This window comes from Rhineura floridana, chromosome 9, assembly GCF_030035675.1.
Source record: "Rhineura floridana isolate rRhiFlo1 chromosome 9, rRhiFlo1.hap2, whole genome shotgun sequence".
NCBI lineage: Eukaryota > Metazoa > Chordata > Lepidosauria > Squamata > Rhineuridae > Rhineura > Rhineura floridana.
In genome coordinates, this window is record NC_084488.1 from 25,071,841 (window position 1) to 25,099,070 (window position 27,230).

General features: G+C 40.9%; 1 protein-coding gene across 5 annotated transcripts; it reads left to right on the forward strand.

The window, feature by feature from the left end:
* The first annotated feature begins 1,071 nt into the window (after window positions 1–1,071).
* Window positions 1,072–26,684, forward strand: RHOH (ras homolog family member H). 5 transcript variants are annotated; one of them, XM_061585508.1, is made up of 4 exons: window positions 1,245–1,263; window positions 5,765–5,836; window positions 20,886–20,969; window positions 25,097–26,684. In XM_061585508.1, exon 4 carries the CDS (start codon window positions 25,285–25,287, stop codon window positions 25,858–25,860), a length of 576 nt encoding a protein of 191 aa, XP_061441492.1. In that variant the 5' UTR covers window positions 1,245–1,263; window positions 5,765–5,836; window positions 20,886–20,969; window positions 25,097–25,284; the 3' UTR covers window positions 25,861–26,684. The 5 variants fall into 5 exon arrangements, with proteins under 5 accessions (XP_061441493.1, XP_061441491.1, XP_061441492.1 ...); XM_061585509.1 differs by lacking the exon at window positions 5,765–5,836 and having other exon boundaries at window positions 1,072–1,263; XM_061585511.1 differs by lacking the exon at window positions 20,886–20,969.
* The last annotated feature ends 546 nt before the right edge of the window (window positions 26,685–27,230 follow it).

Here is a 27,230-nt window from a genome sequence, read left to right on the forward strand (position 1 = left end):
TATAATGCATTCATGTATGTTACTTTCACTCACATATTTATTTTTATGCACACATTCCCCCTTAAGTTTTGTAAAAATTGTTTGGTTGGTGAACTGCATTGCAAAATTCGAACCACTGCAAATTTCAGATGGCTGTGTTTCGATTCTCATATCGTTTCAGAAAGTGTGAATTTGGTAGATTTAGCTTCAAATACAAACTGAATTGAATTTCTGACCCATCCCTACTGTGTGACAATGAACCAGGCATCAGGTTGTGTGACTAAGGCTGCTGCCATATTTATATACACTTAATTGAACTTAGTGGGGCTTACTTCTGAGTAGACATGGATAAGTTTGCTCTACAAATATAGGTCTAGTTTTTTTCCTTCCTGAACAATTCTATGGAAAACAGAATGACCACCAGTTTTGTGCTTCTGCATATCTGCTGCTGGGATTTGCAAGTGGGGAGAATGCTGTTGCACTCAGGTCCTACTTGCAAGGTTCCCATCAGCATGTGGTTGGCCACTGTGAGAACAGGATGCTGGACTAGATGGACCTTTTGCCCAATCCAGCTGGGCTCTTCTTATGTTCACCATAGATACAAATGTTGGTCATCCCTGTTCTAGGTAGTTGACCCTAGGCAGGCCACTAAATTCTAAACAGCAGCCACTGATTATAAAAACATAATCATAAATGAAATAACTGGCAATGTACTACTCCTTCATTGCACTTTTATGTGCCATCTGAGAAGGCTTCCTCACTCTGCCTCATAGTTGGGCTGGGGATGGATGTTGGGATGGAGGAAGCAAAAAGGGGAGATGGTGATGGTAGTAGTAGTGCTGGTGAGAAAACAAACTGTCTCAGGCCTGGCAGCCCCTTCCCCCTCTCTTCGTGCAGACTCAACATGCTCAAGTTATCTTGATCTTTATGAGAGAGAGACACACGCTAAACCCACAGCGAAACCCACACAGGCAGAACGAGAAGCCCTCAGGAAACTGACACAAATTCAACTGCTGACTTAATATCTCTCTCTCTCTCTCTCTCTCTCTCTCTCCCCTTCCCATCAGCTTCTCTGCTCTGACCATCAAGGCAGCTGCAAGCTAGTAGGCGCCAGTGGTGCTGATTAGAAAACTAGACTGCTTCATTTGGGTCCTTTTTTGCTACTTCAAATGGCAATCCACTGTGCAACTAGAACTAGCAAGAGAATGGGCAACGCTTTTTCACTGTCACCTTCCTAAGAAAATATTTTGTTGACAAATGACCCTGTTTATCGTCCTGCATCTGGTAAGTTCTTTCTTTCTGCTCTCTTTCCTTGCTGATTCTGTTGAGAGAGTTAAGCACATTCTCAAGCACTGGCGGTGAAATCAATGCAACTTGAAATTGACGAGCTTTGTCTGATTGCATTCTTAATTTTTTTCAATAATGCCTCTTGTGCACAGATGCTTATGTGCTCTGGAGGTAGGTATACAGTTTAGCAGTGGAGATACTCATCTTCATTCAGTAGCCCATACACCTGCTGAGATCTGAGGTGGGTGGGCCTAACTGAAGAGCAGCTGCTTTCACAGGTGCAGATTGTTGTGCTGTAAATCATAGAAACTCAGAGTTGAGGGAGTCATGTAAGCCATCTAATCTGACTCCCTGCTCAGTGCTTTCCTTATCCACTGAGGATCCTCTGTTTTCCTGCTAGTACTGGAATAACATGTTAGGTTGTATGCACAGGGTTGTCTTTTTGGCAGTGAGGTTCATGAGTTTGTATGTAGTTAGCGCCTCTTCTTTGTACAGTACACAACAGTCCCAGTGTTGCACAGCTTTGATTGCTATATTTTAACTTAAAATGTAAGTACTGTACCATGATGTGTATAGTGCTTTACAGAGTAACCAGAAAACTATAGGTTGCGATATGGAGGAGTTTACAATGTAACATTTGCCCATGCTGGGCAACAGAAGAAGGGAGGAAGCAGTAGAGGAGAGTAGAAGGGAGTACAGTATGGTGTCAGTTAAGGCTACATTCCTATACCCCACTTGTGAGTAAGCCCCATTGAGCTCCATGGGACCTATCTCTGAGTAAATGTTTATAGAGTTGCACTGATGGTCATAAATACTTAGGCTTAGTTTCAGGTGGAGATGAAGACAAAAGGGTTGGACCAAATGCTTCAAGGGAAAGGTGGATTTTGAGAAGGGATTTGAAGGAAGAGAGGGCAGGCAGGTGGCATCATCTTGCTAGTTTTGTGGAAAGCAGGTCCAAACAGGAAGAGACAGCAAGGGCAAAGTCATTGGAAGGAGCAGGAGGCCTTCCCGTGGCTTAGGGTGGTGGAGCTAGAGCAGAAGTCCCAGGCATGGCAAATGAGTTTTGTAACCAGTGTGGATTAAAATCTATAACTATTTCAGGATAAAATGTGAATGATATTTCATGAGGCTTATGAAAACTATAACCTTTCTGATACTTTTGAGTGTTATTTGGCTCAGCTTTAAGAATTCCTTGCAGTCCTTCCGTCAGCAAGCAAAGACTTTTTTATTTCAACAAGCCTTTGGAACTGAAAGCTGTTAAGGACAGGACTTGAAGGGTGCTGCATTGCTATTGTCTAATTGTATTATTTTAAACTGAGTTTGAATTATTTTAACTGTGTATATTAATGGTTTTAATACTGTAAATTGTTATAATTTTATTTTAATCTAGACTTTTGTATGTTTTTAATTATATGTGTGCTTTCATCTGGAAGTCGCTGTGAGTTCCAGTTTTGGAAAAAGGGCGGGGTAAAAATAATGATAATAAATAAATATTGACCAGTGATGAACAGAGCCCACCATGTGAAGCTGAATATGCCATCAGTACAGGACACAATCTAGTTTACTGTGTTCTTATCTCAGTGATTTCAATGGGAGATATTTAAGCATATGCTTATTTTTCCATTTGAAATTAAAGGACCACCAAGCTGCTTAACTTTGGTTGGATAATGCACATGCATGCATACAAAAGAAAGAACATCATGAAAACAGTGATTCTAAAACCTGAGAGTATAACTGTGACCTTATCCCGCAGGCAGCAAGAACTAGGGCACTGACATAATAAGGATTCATAATATGTACTTGTCATCTCAAGTTTATACATTCGATGTAGTGGGCTCAACTCTATGGAATGTCCCATTAGAAGTGAGGCAGGCACCGTCTTTGCTACGTTGCAGACACAAGATTAAAATGGCTTTATTTCAGGAGACCTTTGCACCATGAGTGCTGTTCTGATGTTTTATTCTGTGATGATTTAATGTAGGCTGTAAATTTTGTATATTTTTATTTTTGTATGCCACTTTAAGACCCAAAAAATAATATCGAGTTTTTTTTAAAAAAAATACAGACACAATCAGAGATTTTGCCCTAACTTCAGAACATATTCAGAATATGTACAGGAATATATGCCCTACAGATTCATGATAAAAAAGGAAGCCATGGAAAGCAGTCTATAGTCTGTCTTATTTATCCAGGCTGGGTCCTGAAATTTATAGGAGGAAAATCCTGCATTGTACATCTCCCCTTTAATTGCAAGACTTGTTCTGGTAAAAATCAGGAAGGGAAATGAAATTGAATGTGCCACACAGAATAGCCTGGAATAAACAGGCAGAAATAGCAAATATGTTTCCCCTATGTATAAAGCAAGCTGAAGCAATTAAATCTTTGAGGCCACAATCCAGCACAGAGTCAGGAGCGCAAAGCTGAAATCAATAGGCCTGTGTGAACCTAAATCCATGCTAGATTGCAGCCTGGAGATTTTCACAGTTTACAGCACAATTGTAACCGTGTCTACTCAGAAGTAAGTCTGATTGAATTCAATGGGGCTTACTTGCAGGTAAGTGGGGTTACTCAGTAAGTGCTTACAGTTAAAATTATTTTAACCAATGTGCCAACATTTGCTATATTATAAACTTAGAAGTTTAGATTTTTAAAAAGATGTTTTATTTCTCAGAAGTGAAGTCTGGCCCATGAAAGGGACAGTGATCCACCACCTTTTATTCTGAGCATAAGGACTTTTAACTTCTACAATCACATGCCATTGATTTAAGTGGAAGACAGTTAAGCATGTACTTAAATCTCCATTGAAAGTAGGGGTTAAATGTACTTAACTTTTACTAGATCCTGTCTTTATCTCCTAATTAGCTGATTCATGAAAGATGAGTCATGGGTCATGATCCATAACTGGAGGATAAGGATGATGCCAAATTGTATCAACTGATGGATCATGAAAAAAGGCAAACTTTCAAAGGAAGATCCCAAACTTTCAAAGTTGGCTGAACTTCTAAGAGGCTAATCAACACAGTGCTTATTGTCCTTTCTAGCACAGCTACGCTTTACCTCCTATATTTTATAAACCATATATGTATGCATATATATTTGTATGTGCATAAAAACAAATGTGGCTGAAGTTCCAGATTCTTCTCTGAACTGAACAACAAGCTAATAACATACAGAACACTAACTAAACAATACACTTTGAGAAACTGGCTATCAGATGGCATTTTTAGCAAAGGCTGCCAGCCCTTCCTCCTTCCTCACATAGGAGGGAAAGCCTCTTCTCAGATGACTGCTGAAATGCTGTTGGATACCTTATGTGTCCAAAATCAAATGGCTGGGAAATTGACATGTCATACCAATATTTAGACCACAGTTCAGGGTGCTTTTCACACAAGCCATAAATCGGGTTACTGGCATGCCCTCAGGCCCCTTGGAGTCATGAAAGCGTGCCCAACTCTGTGGTGGATTGCGGCTGTGTGTGTCCTATCCAGAGATCATATCTGTGTTGGAAATAAAGGTGCCTACTATCTGTTCTCAGGCACAACTGCACGGGGGGAAACAAGCTTTTTCCACCTGCCATGCCTCTGCCTGGGACCCATAGATGGAAGAGTTGCTTCCTGAGGGTAAGGGTGACTGGCTTTTGCCTTTAGGTGGTAGGGTGGGTGTATTGGGTATTAGGTTTATTTTAAATAGGTTGTTGAGATTTTACTGACTTAACTTTTTTTACACTGTATTTTATTATTTGCATCTTACATATATTTGTTAATCTTTGTGAGCCAACTTGGGGGCATTTTTGGTCCGAAGGCGCACAGAAATAAACTCTAACTGTGTAAAGAACAGACGCTTATTTAGGATTCTTGCCAGGAGCTGCATTCAAATGGAATCAGTTTTCCATGCTCATGTCTCTAACTAATTAGAAAATTGCCCATACTATTTCCAAGCCCAATACAGCAGCGGGGGCTGTACTCCCATAGTCCGTTTTTGCCAAATCTGGAATCCCACTAGAAGGAGAAGGAGGGCAGAGTTCAGCCCCCTGCCGTGCCAGGCTCCCTCTTCCGTGCCAAACAGCAGGTTGGTAGGATTCCCAGGGCCAATGAGAAGGGGGGCCAGGAGGGCCATATGGCCTTGGCCTCAAGATCAGAGAGGGCCTCTAATTTAGATACTTGATAATTCTTTGGCATTTGATGTCTCACAGTTTGTTTTAACGCACATCGGACCAAACTGTGACAGGTGCTCTTAGCTTACACCTGTCACTTGAAGCAAATAAGAGGTATGATTTGATAAAATACTTTTTTGGTAACTGATATAGATTTTGTCACATTAAATAGTTTTTAAAAGTTTGTAAATATTAATAAAAATACATTGGTTCTGATGGCACAAGATTAAACCATGATCAATGTGCCATCTCAGATCAGTTGATTATATAAACAAACCATTCACTCTTTTTGGGTGTCTTATTTTGCTTTTGCGTGCTTTAATTTCTCATTTTTATTATTGCTAGGGGCCTCAAAAGCTGGCTGTGGCATGGGCTTCTCTGACCCTCTGAGACGGCCTGATGACTCCAGCTGCTGAAGTATGCATTTTATCCCAAGCTATTTCACATGGATTTTGTTGAATTGGGGCCCATGCAAGCATACTACTCAATTGGAATATACTAGGGCTCCCAGTTGGTTATAGACACAGTGTCATATACATGTTTGTGACCTCATAATGTGTGCAGTGACCTAATTTAATAATAGATGGGTTTGGCTAGCAGATTATTGATGTGCATCTTCAGGAAAAACTTCCTAACTGTTAAGAGTGGTACGATAATGGAACCTAGGGAGATTATGGGCTTTCTAGCACTGGAGGCATTCAAGAGGCAGTTAGACAGCTATCTGTCAGGTATACTTCAAGCTGGATTCCTGCATTGAGCAGGAGGTTGGACTTGATGGCCTTATAGGCCCCTTCCAACTCTACTATTTTATGATTCTATCCATCCACGTAGTGACAATGCAAAACCATCTGGTTTAATGTCAATTTGGCATAGCAGTGCACTATGTGACTGCTATGCCATATTGTATAGGGACGTAGCTCAGTGGTAGAAGGCAGAAAGTCCCAAGTTCAATCCTCTGCATCTCCAGGTAGGACTGGAAGAGGTTTCTACCTGAAACCCTGGACAGCCATTGCCAATAAGTATAGATAATATCAGAGCTTGGAAAAGTTACTTTTTTGAACTACAACTCCCATCAGCCCAATCCAGTGGCCATGCTGACTGGGGCTGATGGGAGTTGTAGTTCAAAAAAGGTAACTTTTCCATGCTCTGAGAATACTAGATGGGCCAATGGTCTGACTCAGTATAAGGCAATTTTCTATGTTCCATCCTATCATTCCTGAGTTTAAAGGAGCCATTTCTCCTGTGATTTCTCTTCTTCCTAATATAGACCTGGCTGCATTGCAGAGAGCTCAGTCTCTGAATGAATATGTATATTATAGATTAGGTTCTCCATAAATTGTATATGAATCTTGCATTCCACATGTCCAATAGGCACATTTCCTAAATGCGTGTATATGTCTGCACTTACTGTTTTCATATAATATGTCCCTGAAATGCTATAAATAGCAGGTCCAAATCTCATATTCAGGAAACATCCATGTGTACTTTGATCAGACAATAGCTACAGATGTACATTTTTGCAATGTGGAAATACTGATGTGCATCTGAGGTGTCTATATCATAAAGCTCTGAGAGCCTTTTCTGTCATTCACATACCTCGGATTTGCCTTTGATTAATTCAGACAATGTAACATTTTTGACCAATTCCCTGTATATATTTTCAATACAAGAAATAAGGTTACCATGTTCTTACCAGGTCTCATTGTTGTGCCTTTAAAAACAGCCCTGAAAGCAGGAATTTAGCATGCGGAGGTTTCCCATTATTGGTCTCCAGACCAAAGAAAACTTTACCTCTTACATTTCTGTGTGTCAAGCTGGTCTTAAATACATATGACCAGTGCCAGAAAAAAAGAGACGACGATCTTAGGCCCAAGTAAACATGACTTTGATCACATAGGGTAGTGTTCAATGCTAGTCCTACGCAGAGTAGACCCATTTGAAGTAAATAAATATGAATAATTTAGGTTCATTAATTTCAATGGGTCTACACCGAATAGGACTTAGTTGAATAAAAAGGAAAGTTTGGTCTTGCATAGATGATTTTTGTATCAAATTAACAAATTGCTGGTGCAGGACCAGCATGATTGCTGAGCAGGATTGGGACCACTGGTGCCAGTGGAAGTTTTTCTCTAATTGCAATAGGCATGGGAGGTTGGGATTCTGAGCGGGACCATGAGGGAAAGGGTTAAATACCCCACACACATCATAATCCCAATCCCCCCCACAGGCCATTTGTTAAACAGATAAGATATGTTGAACTGTGTGACAAACATGACGTCTAGTCTGACCCTTAATCAGTACAGAACAAAATAGCTGCGCTAAAGGATAATCTAACATCCATCCTTCCATAAACCCAGAAATTCCTGTTTTTGTAAGATTGCTTAACAAAATAGAATGTGATTCTACTAGTTACCCTATCTTTTTCAAAAAAATTTGAGGGGGGAATATTTCACAGAAGCGCTATTGATCAGAAACAGTACTCAAGACCGTGTATGTGGAGAAAAGTAAGGGGAACTAAATTGTGTACACACAACATGCTTCCGATGAAGTAACTTCTTGCCTATGGAAGTTCATTACACAATGAATTCATTAGGTAAGATGCAAAGGATATGGTCCCATAACCTTTTGCTGCAGTTTTTTTTAGTTAAAAGCAGCTGTGCGTGTGGAAGGCTCTCACTGTGACAGGAGCACTGACAGAGGGATGTGTGTGTGTGTTAACTCTATCCCCATGTAATTTCCCTGATCTAAATCCCTGCTCCCACATCCTGAAGCCACTATTGCAAATGTGTGGTTAGAAGATGGCTGCTGCTGCTGCTAGCAGTGGTGCTATTGTGGAGAAATACTATGTATGTGTTTTGTTTGTGTTTAAAGAAATGTTATATGACCTATATGATTGCCATGAGGCCTTGTTATAGTACATTGTTGCAAGTCTGCTTGGCAGTGGTTGCTTGGTGACAGGTTCTGAGAGGGTGAGAGACAGGATCACTTTAAGGCTGCTTTCACACATGGGGCTGATTGTGTTAAACGGATTAAAAAAGTAGCGCTTCTGTCCAGATTTCTAAAATACCTTTCATACTGCAGTACCTGTTGCATTAAGGAACAGCAGTTTTTTCAGCTGATATACCAAAATTTTGCGCAACAGTCTTTCACACAGCTGCAGTGAACGTCTTGTTTTCATCCCTCACTTATTATACACATGTGCATTGTTCCCCACTGTGTAGGAGGTCTAAGATCTCATCCCATCGCCTTGCAAGCCCTATCCTTTTAGCATCTGACTTTTAAAATTATTTTAGTTGTATAGACACAGAAGTATGTGTGGGAAATGCTGCTACTACCAGCACCTATGCCAGAATACAGGTACAATTTTCATCAGGTGAAAAAAAATCTGTGCGCCTAAAGGGCTGGAACTCGCTGCATGTTGGGATGCCTGTCACATAAGTGGCTGCAGCTAGCGCATAACTTCTGTGGTTTTTGGGTTCCCAAGCTTGCAAATGCATTGTTTTTTGTATTATTATTACAAAAATAAGCACTAAACTTGCGCTATATTCCACTAGAATTCTGGAACTAGCTTGTACATCATATATAATGTGCAAATTACCAGTAAGAAATCATCAGAATAACAGAATAAAGTGCAGTGTGAAAGCAGCCTAAGATTCTATTAGATGGGGCCTGGATCAGGTTAGTTCATTCTGATTGGCTGAAGATTCCAGGCAGTAGGGAGTTAACTGTCAGTCAACAGAGTTAGAGAGAGCAGTTGAAGTTGCTGATAGTTGGAGTGAGGAGTTGGTTTGTCTGTCAGTGAGAACAGCTGAGAGAAGGATTGAGGTCTAGATATTAATTCCTAGGGTGTCACTATTAGTGGTCTGGTGGAGATCAGAAGGGGACCACTGACCCAGATGGTCTGAGGGGCCGCCCTGAAGGAAGGTCTTGCTAGAGGGAAGTGACACCAAGTGGGGTTATAACTCTGGACAAACGGTCCAAACAGCCAGGAGCACAACCAGAGGAGCTTTGGGGTACAGACGTGGATTGTTCCTAGTAGCTGTACTGTGCTGTGGCAGTATTTGGCTGGGGTGGAGGTTTAGGGAAGCCAACCTGAGGTCAAAGCCACTTAGACCAAAGTGTTGGTTTTAACCTATAAAGCCTTATACGGTGCGGGACCACAATACCTCCTGGAACGCCTCTCCCGATATGAACCTGCCTGTACACTACGTTCAACATCGAAGCCCTCCTCCGAGTTCCGACTCATAGAGAGGCTCGGAGGATGGTTACAAGAACCAGGGCCTTCTCAGTGGTGGCCCCTGAATTGTGGAATAGTCTTCCCGTTGAGGTGTGCTTGGCGCCGACATTGCTATCTTTTCGGCGCCAAGTTAAAACCTTTCTCTTTGCTCAGGCATTTTAGTTTAATATGTTCAATTTGGTTTTAGATTTGTGGATTTTTATATATATGTTTTTGTATCGATTTATGTGATTTTATTGTATATACTTTCTGTTGTACACCGCCCAGAGAGCTATGCTAGTGGGGCGGTATAAAAATTTAACAAACAAATAAATAAATAATAGAGGCTGATGAGAGCAACAGTGTCCCTGAAGTCTTTAGAACCTGTCAGCAGGCACCTTTAAAGATTCAAACTAAGTAACCCTATTATCTTTTGTAAATAATATCCCTTTAATGAACCTACAAACATAGTTTAACATTTATACTGTTTCTCAGTGGTTGTGTTGTCTCATGCCTAAAGCCTTCCATACATGCTACTTGGAGGGTTTAAAAAGTATTCTGTGTAAATTAGTGGCAGTAAGGAAACCTATTTTTATGTGAAGTGAGGCTGAGGAACCAGAAGACTCTCTGACAAGTATATGTGTGTATGTGCATGCATGCGCTCAACGCTTTCCCTTTGCTGATTAAGAAGGCCAGATCAAGGCTATCTGGACAGCTGACTTTACAAATAGCTCACTGAGTGAGGATTGTGTCCCAGCTGTGCTAAAGGAAGTTGTTGATAAACTTTCCAGTAGGGTACTCCTTGTAGCAAAAGCAACAAAAAGGTAAGCTAATTCACACACATAGTGGACTACAGTTCACTAAAGCTCATCTGTTGTCCTGAGTTATAGGACAAACAGTAAACAGTGAGTTCAGAAGGAAATAAAACACAAAAAAGGACAGAGAGCGATAAATTACATAATTAACAGTGGCAATTTGCAAAACTGTTCTTGATAAGATAGCCATCCTGACAATAAGCCAATTAATGCATATAATGTGCTAAAAATCCTTTGTCTGTTTTCAGCCTAGAAGTGATACCATTGAACCTCTTGATTCTATTGTAATTTACTGATTTCGCTGTGCAGTGGCCTGTCAAGTGGTTCAATGCTATCACTTTTGGACTGAACCAAGACAAAGGATTTTTAGCAGATTATGTGAGTTAATTGGTCTATTAACATAAATATATCTCCTTATCAACAAGTGCTGGAGGAGAGCTTTGCGCATACCATGGACTGTGAAAAAGACAAATAATTGGGTGGTAGAACAAATTAAACCAGAACTATCATTGTTGTTATGTGCCTTCAAGTTGATTAAGACTTATTGCGACCCTATGAATCAGTGACCTCCAAGAGCATCTGTCATGAACCACCCTGTTCAGATCTTGTAAGTTCAGGTCTATGGCTTCCTTTATGGAATCAATCCATCTCTTTTTTGGCCTTCCTCTTTTTCTACTCCCTGCTGTTTTTCCCAGCATTATTGTCTTTTCTACTGAATCATGTCTTCTCATGATGTGTCCAAAGTATGATAACCTCAGTTTCATCATCACTAGAAGCTAAAATGATGAAACTGAGGTTATCATACTCTGGACACATCATGAGAAGACATGATTCACTAGAAAAAACAATAATGCTGGGGAAAATATCAGGAAGTACAAAAAGAGGAAGGCCAAACAAGAGATGGTTTGATTCCATAAAGGAAGCCACAGATCTGAACTTAAAAGATCTGAACAGGGTGGTTCATAACAGATGCTATTGGAGGTAGCTGATTCATAGGGTCACTACAAGTGGTAATCAACTTGAAGGCACATAACAGCAACAACAATTAAGTAGTTATCACTATCTGTACTTAGAGGGCTCCACTGGGGGGGGAGTAGTAGTCTTAGCTACTACTCAGCACCTTGACCCCTTAGCTTATAGTGTGCTGAGAGTTCCATCTTGGCTCGTGTATTATTTGCTTTTAAACATCTGCATGAAATCACTGGGTAAGTTGTTTAATGGAATTACCAGAACATTGTTGATGCCCAGCTATGTGTCTCATTTCAGTCAGCCACTAGGGAGGCAGTGGAAACCCTGAATGATATCTGGCAGTAATAAATTAAATTTAGTCCAGATTAGACTGAAATACTATTGGGGGATTAGTTGAGGGGAGATTCAGCTGGAAAAAAAATTGTGGGCAAACAGCAAGCTTTTTGGGGGGTGGGAAGTTAACTCCTTTCCCCTAGAAGCACTGCTCTAGTCCAAATCCGAACCCCTGAACCAATCAACATTGGAGCCCTGGGCTCCTGCTGGGAGGAAGGGCGGACTATAAATCAAATAATAAACAAACAAACATACATTGTGAGATCCAATAACAGATATGACATTTCTTCTGCAGCTTGACACTTGGCTGGGTTTACCTCAACACATTTATTTATTATTTATTTAACAAAGGCTGTAATCCAATACATGTCTACTCAGAAGTAAGCTTCATTCAAATTCAATGGGACTTACTCCCACGTAAGTATCCTTTGTTTGGATTGCAGCCAAAATTTATATACCAATTGATTGTGGAAAAACATCTAAATGGTTTAGAAGAAACATTAAGTTTATCAATAATTTTTTTTTTAAAGTAACAAAACATTTTTAACAAAGATTAAAAACAGCAGTAGCCATTAAAGCAGCTAGTCTTCTGGTCCATGGACCACCCATGGTCTGTGAGCTTTATTCAGGTGGTCTGCAGCATGTCTGTAAAAATACAATTAAAAATCTTACAGCACCTAGCACAACAGATAACAACTGATACAACGGGCAGAAAAAACATTAAGCAATCCGCCAAGATCCTCAGCACTTTTCAAGTGGTTGGGAGGGGGAAAGTTTAGGGACCATTGAGATAAGCCATTGCCATTGAATGAAAGAAAAAGACTAAAATCCGCTAAAAATATTATTTGGATGTGAGGCTATAAGGTTAGGTGGCTTTAAAAGAAATATAATCTGAAAAACGGATCTGTTAATTTAAGACGACGCAGCTCTGTGCATTCATCCGTTGGCATGTGCAAAGCTGGCTGCGGTATTAAATTGAACAGGGAAGCCTGCATATTTTAGATGCTCCTTGAGTGGGTCAGAGCTTACATCAATCTCTGAATCAGAACCAAAGAGTGTAATTGCCATTAAAAAATTGTCTAGCCTTAGTGTCAGGGGATGCTCATCACATTGATAGCAAGATCTTTGTCTGATTTTATGATAAGCAGCCGGACAAGAGCACATGAAATGACGTGCAATGCTACCCTGTGTGTATTGACTTGGAAGGTAAGTTGTCCTCTGTTCAATGGGGCTTACTCTCAAGTAAGTGTGCATATTGCTGTTGCATTATGGAACAATCCAAAAGTCATTTGCCACTATGATCTAGAGCAAGACCCACTGAACACAGTGGGAAATCCTTCAGATAGAATTGTAGAGTAAGGCTACAATCCAGTACACACTTTCCTGGAAGTACGTCCCATTGAACCCAATGGAGCTTACTTGTGAGCAGACATAGTGGAGTGCAGCCTAAATTGCTGTTTTCCTATTTTCAAGTCTATCACTCCTTTAGTGCCTGCCCAGGGTGGACTGTGGAGAGCAGAAGGCTTTCTACTATGCCTTCCAGAAGGTTGGGTGTGCAGAATGATTGCCATACCTGACAAGTAGTCTCTCTGGAATTTTGGCACCTGGGTAATTGTGTAATTTGCTTCTATGTTTGGGCAGGCCTGAAATGGCATAGAAATGTCAATGTAAAGCAGATTTGAGACAGATTTATCCATCAGCACACAGTAATTGTTGGAGGTATGGGTAGATTTCTTACATGTATTTTGGGAATGCCCTATAATCCAGACTTTTGGGAGTACAATCTAGGGCTAGTTAGGACGATGACTAGATATCTATTACCCTGAGAGCCAAAGATACTACTATTGGATTATTTAAAGGAATTGTGAAGATTGATGGTGACTTGGAATTTTTGTTTAATTAAAATTTGTTTTTGTAAACATAACAGAAAAAAGAAACTTCAGCTGACATTAACAATAAAAATATTCCATTGATCCTATACATTAATACAGGCCAATATAGGTCCAAATAGGTATTCAAATAAGATTGATGATTATAAACTATATGCTCAAACATAGAATGGGCTATGAAAACTTTAGACCGCTGTGTAAGGAGATTGTAGACGTTTCTCCTTCCAGACTTGCAGTATAAGTCTCTTTGAAACCATAAGGGCTCCCAGGATCCACTTTCTTGTCATCTGTTAGTCCCCACACCATACATATATAATTTAAGAGTGTATGAACATCTGCAAATACCAAGGATTTCCCCACTCCCAAAAAAGCTAATATGAACAATAATTTCTGTCATGGAATTAGATGTTAACTTCCTTACAGATCCCAGGATCTGTGTAGCAGCGAATTGAGGGGGAAATATCCTTCCATCCATTTGGGGATGATAGAATATGGAATATAGTAGCAATACTATCTAAATTAACATAAAAGAAGAGTGAGTAATAAGCAGCAATCAAATGAGTTTATGTAAAGCTGGGTTTTATTTGTGATGTTCTGGACACATGTCAGGACAATATTCAACTTTATACATCCTTTGCTCTACAGTATTGTAATTATGAATGGGTATCATTTCTTTGTAATATAACAATGAAAACAAATAAAATGATGTAGATAGACAGATAAATACGTAAATATGAAGCACGGATGATTTGACAGTGAAATATCATGCAGGTTTACACTGGATGTTCAGTAGGAGTAAAGGATCAGGGCTGGCCTTACCATTCTTCCTGAGTTTCATGTTTTTTCTCCTTTGTAAGAGGGCAGTGCTGTGTGTGCCATGTGGCCAGCCTGCCCTGTACCCTGCAAGCTAATCCAGATGCAGTAGAGCGTGTTATCCCATCCCCAGGATTGAAGTAAGATTCAACTGCCAGTGCTGTCAGCTTCTGTACATGGAAGGGGGGTGAGGACACCATCTTGCCTTTCCCCTCAGACAGCAAAAGGTGTTGGGTTGGCACTGCAAAGGAGATAGCATTCTGTTTAAAGCATGAAGGTAATTTTTAGGCAGGTGCAGAGGTTGAAATGCACCCTTTTATCAAGGGCTGTGATTCTCCAGGGGAATAGTACAGTGTACCCCCTGGATTTGCATGAAGGCCTTTTGACAAGTTTGAAGAGTCAGGGAACCTGGATTATAAATAGGAAACATCAAAATTCAGGGCTCAGTTTTTCCGCCAGTGTAATTACTGAAAAATGATAAGTAGTCCTCTTTCCCTTTGCATTGACTGCATGGGGGGTTGGTATGAAACCACTGTTATTATGGTAATTCATTAATTTATGGATCCCCTTTTACGTATGTCTCAGTGAGATTTACAGACATACCATAAAAACAGCTAAAAATAATTTTAAAAGGAAAACAAAACAACAACAATTGAAGGTAGGTTTAAAAACAATACATAATGAACACCTAAGGCAGAGATCCAGCTGGAAAAGTTTTGTTGAAATAAAAATGTCTTTAGCTGTGCGTATCGTATCTCAAGTCTGGACACTGTTCCACATAAAAGGGACAGCTACACTAGAAGGCCTGCTCTGAGTTACTGTGTAACGGGTTTCTGATGTTATTGGGAGACACTCCTGCAGAACGCAGTGACCTACTAGGTATATAAGGGATAGTTTAAAATAATTCTTGGAGGTCCTTTTTCTTGGGTTCTCACTATTTTATTTGTTTGTTGTTCTTATAAACCACCCTTCCTCCTGCCGGAGCCCAGCACAGCTAACAGCAGTCTTAAAACATAACCCAAATTTAATAAAACAAGATAAAAACCCTTAAAAACATAGCAGCAAAACAACAGACTGTTAAAATGTACTGCTAGGTGCCCATGGCCTGGTGAAATAAACGCAATTTAAGATGATGCCGAAGCATCAGAAATGTGGGGGACAACTGCATCTTAAATGAGAGAGAGATCCATAAGTGGGGGTCTACCATTAGAATGTCCTCCCCCTGCCACCGTCCGACGAGCCGCACCCACTGACAGCACCACAAGGGGGGCCTTCTCTGCAGATCTTAAAGTGGTGGTTGAAATGTCACAGAGAGAAGTTGTCTGGTTCCAGATGACATTCACTCTCTTCTTCTCCTGGTTTTCTGCCACCAGGACAAGGTATTCCAGCAGGTTTTGGAACTCTGAGGTTTCTTTGTAGCTCTTCTATTGAGCTGTACTGAGTTCGTTTTTGCTGGAATATTTCGCTGCTCAGTTTGGTTGATTGGTTTTCTGCTACTGGTTTGTTTGTTTCGCTGTTATTTAATTAAGTAGCTCAGAGTTGGTTTGTTTTTAATGTACTGTACATTAAATGTAAGATAACATTGGTTTTATTAACTGCCTTGTGGGGCCAAGGTCTGAAAGGCAGGATATAATTACTTTAAATGAATAAATAAATAATACAAAACAGTATCTCCCCCTTAGCAACATTCCCATCCACAAAAAGTCTGCTTTAAAATTTCATCGTTCCAATTAACTATAACATCCACAGGAACTGCACAGCTTTCTCTTTCATAGAAACCCCAGCAAAAACAGTCATCCTTACATTCCTGTCATGGCTGTTTGTTATTTTTCTTTTGTATTGTTCAACTCTATCCAACTTTCATCTTAAGAGATCTAAATCTTGATTTTTTTTTAGGCTAACATCTGATTAATTGGTAATTTTAATGTATATTTTATATTTGATGTAAACCACTGTGAGGTTTTGATGATTAAGCAGTATATAATCGCTAAATAAATATTTTTATTTAAATTAAACAAATTAAATTAATTATAATTTCATTAGGAACTATGATCACTATGGCTGCAAGCTTGTGCACGCTGTCCTGGGAGTAAGCCCCACTGAACAAAGTGAGACTTCCTTCCAAATTAACATGGATAGGATTGCACACTGTTACTCACTCTAAGAGTCAGGCTCACTACTCTTCCTTTGCTTTAACTCTCCCCTATTGCATAATGCTACATTGGTGCTTGAGTAGTTAAGGAATTAATAGTTGGGACAAAGGCTATCTTGAGAACATTTTTCCACTTGTGGAAACAGTCTTCCTTGCATACGGAGATATACTTTCTTTGCAGAGGCAAATTACACAATGAAAATCAAACTGAACCCAGAGAACTTGCTTCACATGTTCAAGCTATTTCACCAAGTTCTTTGTTGCCCTTGGCACATTGCCCTGAGTTTAACTACCCTAAAAACTCAACTGGGTTCTTTCGGTAGTATCATGCAATACTGAACATGTCTACTCAAAAGCCAGAGTTGAATGGGAAACCCATACAGTTCAATGGGGCTTACTCCCTTGTAACTGGGACTTCATCCTAAGATATGCTAAGATTCCTTGAAAGGAGTTCTAAGGAGTCTGGGTGTAACTCTTGAACTGATTGTGACAGAGTATGTTCTGAGCACCATTCTGAGCTGCTGTGCTCCTCAGCAGCATAGCAATCAGTCACGGGGTGCCTACCTCTTGGATGGTCCACTGCAGCTGCTTGAGGCTACAAAATATTTTGGGATAAATTGTTAAAAAAGAAATTAGTGGGGATAGGTTCAACTTAGCTGCAGAGCAAATGCTTCGCATGCAGTAGTTTCCAGATTCTGGTATTTCTGGTAAAAAGGATCTAAAATAGCAGACTTGGGAAATTACTCTATCTGAAACATCAGAAGACCTCCTGCCATTGACAATGATCAGTGCCAACTACATAGGCTAATGGTTTGACAGTGGAAGGCTGCTCATATGTTCATATCAAACTGGTTTTGAACCTTGGTGCCACTTCCAACAGATACCTTGAAAGTTTGTTCTTCTAGGGCAGGAGTTGCCAGTATAGTGCCCATGGGCACTAGTGTACACACCACTGCTTCCTATGATGCTCACAAAACATCTCTGTAAATACCCATTATGTTTAACGCCATGTCCCTGAGGCAGCCATTTTGTGATATGCTATCCTCCACAGCCATTTTGCTACCAGTGCCCATGGGATGGTCTCAAAATCCCGTATGTGGTCACTGGCCCCAAAAGATTGATGGCCTCTGTCTTAGGGCATGATTAAACAACAAACTCATTTCTGTGGAATATATATTTATTTGTCAGACCTTCCCCCCCCCAAAAAAAAAATCATGGGAATTGTGGTTTGGGATGTATGTTGAAAGTTCTCCTTAGAAATCCTGTTTTTCCAGAACAATTTAAGTCTCTGGGTTAGACCCATTCCTGGAGTGCATCTGTATAGATTTTTCACGGGCCCATTTCCCCATCCTTTGCAAAGTCAACCCTCAATATCCATCTTTACTGTTTTACTGTTTACAATTTTATTATGTACGTGTTTGATTTTATTTTTGTAAGCCGCCCTGAGTGCCCTATTATAGGGTAGAAGGGCAGGACAGAAATATTTTAAGATAAATAAAATAAATAAAATCTTTGAATCATCCTGGTCCCCTAATGAGAGAATCAATCAGAGGATTATTGTAGCCAATCTTTGCAATTAGAAGACACACAACAGTGCAGGATTCTTTCATACCTTGTTCTTCCTTTTTTCTCTGAGGCTTTCCCTCACATTTCTTATTTACCACTAAAGCGTGAAAATCGCAGTGCACAAAATGCCACAGAGATGCATCCTCATCTGTTAATGCTGCTTTTCAGCCTTATGTAAACTTGCACTGATAAAATATTACCTTTCCTTGTGATATGGATGCAATACAACTGTAGTCACACACACTTCTGCACACTTAAAAAAAAATTAAAAAATGAACTGCCAAATATAAACTAAGGGTGGTATTCAATGTTTATTCCACTCAGAGTAGACCCACTGAAATTAATAGACATGACTAACTTAGGTTTATTAATTTCAGTGTGTCTGCTCTGAGTAGGACTTAGCTGAATACAATCCAAAGGGTGTAAAATATACCCTCAAATTAATTGTGCACGTAAATATTTAGAAATACAAAAACAAGTCTTATGACAACTTAAAAAACTAACACACATATTGTTGTATGAGCTTTCAAAGGCATTAAGTGACAAGTGAAGATGTTCCAGAGGGGTCACTCTGTTAGTCTGTTGCAGCAAAAAGTCTTGTATCTTAAAGCAGGAGTAGGGAACCTCTGATCCATGGGCCAATCTTGGCTTGCCAGGATGTCAAATTAGACCTGCAAGACCGTTTCTCTCAAACCACACCCTCCTGCTCATCAGCTGATGTCACTGCAATGGGGATGGCAACAGCTGATGGGCAGAGGGTGAGGTTTGTTCTGCATTTGCCACACAGCCAAAGCAGCAGGATTTAACCTCTGCTCATCAGCTGATGAGCTGGGGCTAAATGGTGCTCAGTATGGCTGCACATGCCAGTTCCCCTACTGGGAACAGGCACATGCAGCCAAAGCACAGCACAGGGCTATTGGAAAGAGCTTTTGCACGCCAGCCTGCGCTGCTCATTCAACCACTGGTTACTGGAGGTTCAAAGAGGAGCACAGGACTCCTTGCAAAAGGGCTTTCAAACAGCTCATGCTGTGCTTTGAAGTCTCAACAATCAGGGCTTCAAAGTGCAGGATCAACAGACGTCATAGTGATGTTAAATTTGACTCCACGGGGTGGGGAGATAAAAATCTAGCCTACTGGCCAGAAAAGGTTCCCCACCCGCGGCCTTAAAGACTAACACATTTATCACGTATTTGTTTAAATAATTGTTTTTATGCTGCACTTCAGCCAAGAAAGGCTCCCAGAGTTTACAAATGACTTAAAAAAAAAAAAGACAGTCCCTGCCCTTAAGCTTATAATCTAAAAAGACACAACACAAAGGAAAATGGATTGAGAGGGAGGGGAAAATACCTTATTATGGTATCATGGCTTAAGTCGGGGTGGACAACCTGTGACTCTCCTGATGATATTGGACTCCAACAACATCTGGAGGACTACATCATAAGTGAAGATCTTTTATCTGTGTGTGCGTGTGTGCGTGTGTGTGTGTGTGTGTGTGTGTGTGTGAGAGAGAGAGAGAGAGAGAGAGAGAGAGATGCCCAGTGGTGGAGAGGGAAATTCCTTTTGCAAAAATGAAATTAAAGTAGCGGCACATACTGAAATCAGAGGTACCAAATATGAGTCAATTGATCCAAGTAACCAAGAATCAATCACAAGTGGGCAGTGAACCCACACCAAACCACTTTGGGCTGGGACAGTTTGCATGACACATATGAATTTATTACTATTTGTGGCAAGACAACCAATTCGCAATTAAAGAACTGATAAATTGTATCAATGCCGCAAATTAGCTCCAGTTAATTGCCTTGAGATCAGAAACAGAATGCTTATTTCAGAATCGATTTCCATGTCCAGAACTGTAGTGCTGCCTTCAAGATACATGTCTTTAACAAAGAGTGGATTTTTTTAAATGCCATGCTACTAGTTTTTTTACAAAAAGACTTTGCATATTTTCAGCTAACAACACTGAATTTTTAAAACAAGTGTGTTATTTTTAGCAACAATCCTGAAATATTTAGGGGGCATGTTAAGATTCTAATGGGTCAGTTCAGATATGAACTGCCAGGCTCCTGACTGGCACAGGCTTGGGTAGAGGCATTATTTGTGTGAAACCTGCCTCACAAGGGAAATCTATATGTGAATGCTCTGATTCTGGCGATGGTGACAGTAGCAGCCTTCCAAGCTGCCACTATCACAGGAATTGGAGTTTTCACATATTAATGGATCATGCCTGTTCCCAAAACCAACACCTCCACATCACCCTAGCCACGGTCCCTGTGGGAGCACTATGCACTTTCTCTGTACGCCTATATGCAGGGCATCATAGTAGGGCTAGCATTAGCACCTGGAAGTCTTGGGGAGCTATTGGGGCCCCAGCAAAAGAAGGGCTCACTGCTGATACTGGCCGTGGGCCCCTTGCACTGGATGGCTAGGTCTGGGAGATTCTCACTGTTTCAGTTATCCCAAATGTACCATCACTTTGGGAAGTCGTGGTAAATTAAAATTAAAATTGTGTGAAACTAGAATGACAAGTTGCTCACAGCCATGGAGCACAGATCTCAGTACTGTTGTTTTCATGTCATCATGAGTGATAGGTGTAGTACTAGGCCCTCAAACCTGGAGCCATTCTGGCATCATATAGCTGAACTAAGCCAGAGAAATTAAGGATGTGATGATGCCAAATTGAAGCGCTTATAAATCCCATTTGTTTCAGCAGAAGAGAGTTCAAGATGCAGCCTCAACTTTCCCTCTGACACCAGAGAAAGGCTTACAGTGCAATCTTAGGCATATTTACTCAAAGGTAAGCCAAGTGAGTTCAGTGGGACTTACACCAAGGAAACCTATGTTATGGTTTATTTTTATGCTGCCTTTTGGCCAAAAAGGCCCTCAAAAGTTAAACACAAATACAAAACACACATCAGAAAAGAACAATACAGTTTACAAAAAAATTAAATTAGAAACTATTAACATTGTTAAAAAAGCAACAGCAACATCTTTCAATAACAATACAGTAACAACCAGTCCTTTCCTAAAGTTTTGACGGTGTCTACTAGTTCTTAACATCAATGCGTTGACATCAAAGCATTGGGTGTCCTGCTGGTACTGCTGGTACTGCACCTGCCAGTCCCGGTGCAGGAAAGGGAAGACGAGCAACTCCAGCTTTTTGCCAACATCAACAGTGTCCACGGCAAAATAATACTTCAGCTTGGTCACGGGAATGAAGGGATCAGTGTTCTGGCCCACAATCTCCTTGCTCGTGTGTGTGTCTGGTCATCAGTTCAAAATACACCTCAGCATTGTACTTTAGCAGCCATTTTAATGCAAGTGTTATAGAATTGCTTCCTTAGTCTCTGCTTGCTTATTGTGCCTTATCCTTTGTACAGGAAATGACACCTAGAAAGTAAAAATGATGACAACCGCTGAATTATAGTTCATCAAAAGGTTCAGTGCTGCCACTTAAGGACTGAATTGGGACAATGGATTTTTTTTAATGTGAATTCTAGTCCAAGAAAACTTATATTATGAGCAAAGTGTTAGTTTTTAAGACTTTGTTATTTCTAGTGCTTTAAGAGCTCCCTTTATCCCAGGGCTTTGAGAGGATACCCACTAAACAAATCAAGTCAGATCAATTTGACTTCCATTGGCTGAAGCTGTTAATGGATGAGTCACTACTGATTTAAAATTGATAATAGCCTGCTGTTGTCCCATTTACCATGGTGATTCTCCTACCTCTTTTTGTTCATCCATGTGAGATATAATCCCTTTCTTGCAAACACTTCCACCCACTGATATGAAAAACAGAACACTGAGATACTAATCTTTCCACCCATCTTTGTCCCTTTCCTGCAGACGCAGGGAAGGGCAACATAGGGCCCTTCAGTTGTTATTTGGCAAGGGCCTTAGCTCAGTGGTAGGGCATCTACTCTGCATGCAGAAAGCCTCAGGTTCAAATCCCCGCATCTTCAGTAGGGCTGGGGAAGACCCCTATCTGAAATCCTGGAGAGTTGCTGCCAGTCAGTGTAGACAATACAGAGCCAAACAGACCAGTGGTAGACGTCCTATGTTTCTATGATATCAGTGCCCTCATGGCAGTAAATATAAATTAAATTTCTTGGTAAAGGGCTGTCACCCAGTGGTAGAGCATCACTTTGCATACAGAAGATCCCAGGATCAGTCCCCAGCATCTCCAGGTAAGAACCTGCCTGAAATTCTGGAGAGCTGATGCTAGTAGACAATTTGAGTTAGATAAACCAATGGTCTGACTTGGTAAAAGGCAGCTTCCTAAGTTCCTATTGAACTCAAGCTCTCATCAGTCCCAGCCAGCATGGCCAGTGGTCAGAGATGATGTGAGTTGTAGTCCAGTAAGATCTGGTGTGCACCAGGTTGCCTACCTGTTTCTAAGGGCAAAGAAACTTGGAGTCATCTCCTTGCAAGCTTTTCTCCCTTCACCTCCCTTATCCTCGGTCAAATTAAGTGTCTGACGTAAAAGCCCTTCCATTCCCTGATCTGATCTGCTGAGAGGCAATTGGTTCATAGAAATAAGTGTTACTTGGGAAACTCCTCTAAGAGGAAGGGGCAGGTTCTTCAAAACCATGATGTAGGCTGTGTGTGTGTACCAGGAAAGGCCTCTTCTGGTGCAATGATTGCCTTATAAATTCTGCCAAACGGAAGTCAGGATACCAGTCATCACAATGGATTGGAAGCTGCCTATGATAAAAATCTGCTCTAGATTTAGCAGCAAAACAGCAAAAATGGTCAGTGCTGTGCCACCTCGTTGTGGCTGAAGCTGTTAAAGCAATAACTGACTTTGTCAGATGTACACAGATGAAATGAAATGCATTTTCTTGGAATATTCTGCCTTTCACACTCTACTTGGTTGTTATGGGGAAAGAAGGCATTTGAGTTGCAGACAATTACAAGGGTAGGTAAACTGCCCATCAAACAAAGTGTTCTATCTAGCTCCTGTTGAAGTCCATAGGAAAATTCAGAGAGGCAGCTGAATACTTTGGAAGTTGTTAGGCTCTGGTATGCGTGTGCAAGTGTGTGTGTGTGCGTGTGTGCGTGAGAGAAAGAGAGAATTTGTGACACACTCAAACAAATACATGCCTAGGGTGTAATCCTTAACAGCTTGGGACTAGGGTTGCCAGGTTCACGGCCTGAGACTGATCCTGTAACTTTAGGAGAAGAGCAAGTCAGCCAAGTGCAGGTGTTCTTACAACTCTGTAATGGGAAAAACCACAAGGTGAAATTCTCCCTGCCCCCTGCACAACTTTTAAAGATACAGAAGACCTCTTGGAGGCCAGGCCTGGCAACTTTCTCTTCTCCTAAAGATACAGGATCAGTCACAGGCCATGAACCTGGCAGCCCTACTTGGGACCAGTTTACTTACAGGTTTGCCTTACTCAATATGTGCCTACTTGACCACTTCGATCTGTGGAACTGGGATTGTTACAGGATCACGTAATACTTGTTACCACGTTCTGAGAAATTATTCTTTTAGAGTGGCAGCACCTACACTTTGGAACTCCCTGCCTGATGTCAAAGGCAAGTGCCTTTGCTGTACTTTTTTTTGGCACCTGCTTAAAACATTTTTGTTTAGGCAAGCCTATCTCGACACATAGATGTTGATGTGTTTTAATCTCTTTTAGTTTATTGCTGATTGTAATGGTCTTTTAAATGTTTTAATTACCTGTTTTTAACTGTTTTATTGATGATTTTATAATTTTTGTAAATGGCTTAGAAGTTTTGTTATAATCAAGCAGTAGATATACAGGATTTGTTAAAAGACTAAGTGAAGGATAAGTGGGACATACCACTTAGAAACTAAAAACATGCATAAATTTCACTGGGCTTGAGAATGATCCTTACATTAAGTAAAGAGGAGGAGCCGCCAGCTCTGTTTTAACCATTTCTAGGAAATCTCTGGTCAAAGGACTTTGCCTTCAGCCAGAAAATAGATGTGGCTGATATTACTATCCTGAAATCATACAATCACCTTTATATTAATTATGCTTTCTCTTTGAATTCACAATTGATAATTTTGTATGATTTTCAATTTGTGTTTGTTTTTATCTAAATTTAAAAAACAGCAACAGCATTTTATAAAAGAAGAGAAAAATGAAAGCCGCTCACATAAAAGTTAATTGCCACATTCTCAGCTACAGGTAACTGTTAATTCAGGGAGCCTGGAAATTCAGTTGTGGAGAAGAGTTGTGAGAGGCAAAATTGGCATGTAGGAGAAGGGTTCAGCACTCCCTCACCCCTGCTGCTTCTCTGCTTTAAATGGTTTTCACTGCTACTGTAGAGCTCAGCTGCCTACCTGAATGCTAACACAAGGTTCTAATGCTCTCAGGGGTAGCCAACCTACATGTTACTGGACTACAACTCCCATCATCCCTGACCATTAGCCAAGCTAGCTGGGCCCAACAGGAATTGTAGTCTAACAACTGGAGGAAACCACATTGGCTACCCCTACAGAATGTCTGCCTGATGTGTTGCCATTATTCTGCCAGTACTTTTTGGGCTTTGCTTCATTTTGTTAACTTGTACACTTATAGAAGCATGGTTTGAGTTGATGAAAGAGGACTTGGACTGCAAATACTGACTGCAAGTAAGGCAAGAGAAACCCCTGCTTCAACTACAGGGAGACAGCATGGTATGATAGTAGTGATGAGCTTAGACCAGGTAGACTCAGCTTCAAATCTATGCATGGGAACAAAGCTTACTGGGTGATCTTGTTGGACCAGTCAGTATCTCACAATCTAAGCTACCCCACAAGGTTTTTGTAAGGATCAAGAAGGTGCGAGGAGAATAATGCATGCTGTTTTGGCTTCTTTGGAAGGTGACAGGGGAAATGTAATAATGATAAATCATTCATTACCCATGATTTTCAACAAAAATTGCATCTGTTTTCTCTTCTTCTTGTAGAAAATGAGTTTGACTCATTGAAAGTGTCGATTTTGTGGGGGAGAGCAGAAGATTTTGACACCTTGGGCAAAGCTCCCTAGACATGCCACAGACACCTAGATGGATTCCTCCTGAATGGCATTCACAGTAGCAAGCTCTTGGGAACTGTGCTTCCAGACTCTGCTCTAGAAGAAGCAGCCTTCGAGGAAATGTTGGATTCAGTCAAATGCGTTCTGGTAGGAGATGCTGCTGTTGGGAAAACGGCACTGCTGCTACGTTTTACTTCCGAGACTTTTCCAGATGCTTACAGACCAACAGTTTATGAAAACACAGGGGTTGAAGTCTTCTTGGATGGTGTCCAGGTTAGCTTGGGCCTTTGGGACACTGCTGGCAGTGATTCCTTCAAAGGCATCCGTCCTCTTTCCTATCAACAGGCTGACGTGATATTAATGTGCTACTCCGTGGCCAATCAGAACTCATTCCTCAGCTTAAGGAACAAATGGGTTACAGAGATCCGGACTCATTTGCCTCGCATCCCAATTCTAGTGGTGGCTACCCAGATTGACCAGAGGGAAACAGGACCTCATAGCGCAGCCTGTATCAGTCCATTGCTTGGGAAGCAATTGGCCAAGGACCTCCGGGCCAAGGGCTATGTTGAGTGCTCCTCTCTCATCAACAGGGGAGTACAGCAGGTGTTTGAGTGTGCTGTCCGGACAGCCGTGAATCAAGCAAGAAAACGAGCCAGGAGGCGTATTTTTTCAGTGAATGAGTGCAAGGTCTTTTAAACTCAACTTGGTGTCCTTTTCTGTTGTACAGCAGAGTGGTTTCAATGCAAAGATGAAAAAAAGGGAGTTCTGTTAGCATTCGTGGTGGGCCACTCAGATTGGCATTGGGAACTTTCTGCACAAAGAGCAAAGTGAAACTGCCCTTCCCCATGAAGATGTAATGGTCCCATTTGGCTCCCAGAGGCATAAACTGAAGGAAAGCTGAATTGGAGACTTTTGAACAGCAGCACCATCATTGTTATCATTGTAGCTTTTCAGTGAAACTTCACAGCTTGCTTTCCACATCGGAGATGTTTGGTGAATATCTACACGTCAGACTTACGTTGGCTTTCTACCAGTGTCATTGCTTTCTTCAGAGTATGATGTAATTTGATGAGGGTGCTGAGGATCTGGCTACTGAAACCAATCTTCCTCTTATATTGCAGTCCCCAGGATTCCCTGTGGAGTGGGTAATAACTGCCAAACCATTATAATTAATGGCATAGATACACCTGTTAATTTTGTTTAACTTGGTTTAATTTATAACTTAAATTTAGTCCTGGGTTTGGTGTCACCTTGATGGCTCCAGAAACAAAGTGCTAGTGTAAAATATCAGACAGAAATATCCCCTGTGTACTCAATATAGAGGACAGCTCTTATCAGTCTAGCACAGCTACTAAGATTGGTGGTGGTACCTGTTTTTAATAGCTATGTGGCAGAAAGAAATAAGTCCCACAAACTATCTTGGTGGTATTGTGATGAGACAAGCTACACTTATTTGCTTCTTCCTGCCATCCATAGAAACACAGGAAGCTGTCTTATACTGAATCAAACCATTGGTCCATCTCGCTTGGTATTGTCTACACTGACTGGCAGTTAGCTCTCCAAGGTTTCAGACAGGAGCCTCTCCCAGTCCTATCTGGAGATGCTGGGGATTAAACCTGGGGCCTTCTGCAAGCAAAACAGATGCTCTCCAGCTGCTGAAAACACTGATTCTCTCTGTAAGAAATGGCAACCCTCCTGTCTGTCTTGGGATACAGAGACCCAGGAATAAGTAAGGTTACCACCTTTAATTCTGGTAGGGCTACTGTGTAACACATGTTCATCATAGGCTCCAAGCGTTCCTCAGCCCTGTCCCATGCCTGACCAAGCCACAGCTGCTGAAATTCTGCCTGCACAGAGTTTGTAAAGTATTAGGAGCCGGAAAAAGGGGAGTAACATTTGCAAATGCATGGTTTTATTGGAGAAAGCTGGGTCTAAAGCTAAAGGCAAAATAAAAACAAATATATATATATATATGCAAATTTAAAACTAACAAGTGTATTGTATTTTTTAAAGCCGTTTAAGCTTTCCTGATGAAATTTAACTCCCATTAATTGAAGCTCAGTGGG

Bases quoted from the DNA above. Each gene is read 5' to 3' on its own strand.
- RHOH (XM_061585509.1), top strand. From the start codon at position 25,285: ATGTTGGATTCAGTCAAATGCGTTCTGGTAGGAGATGCTGCTGTTGGG.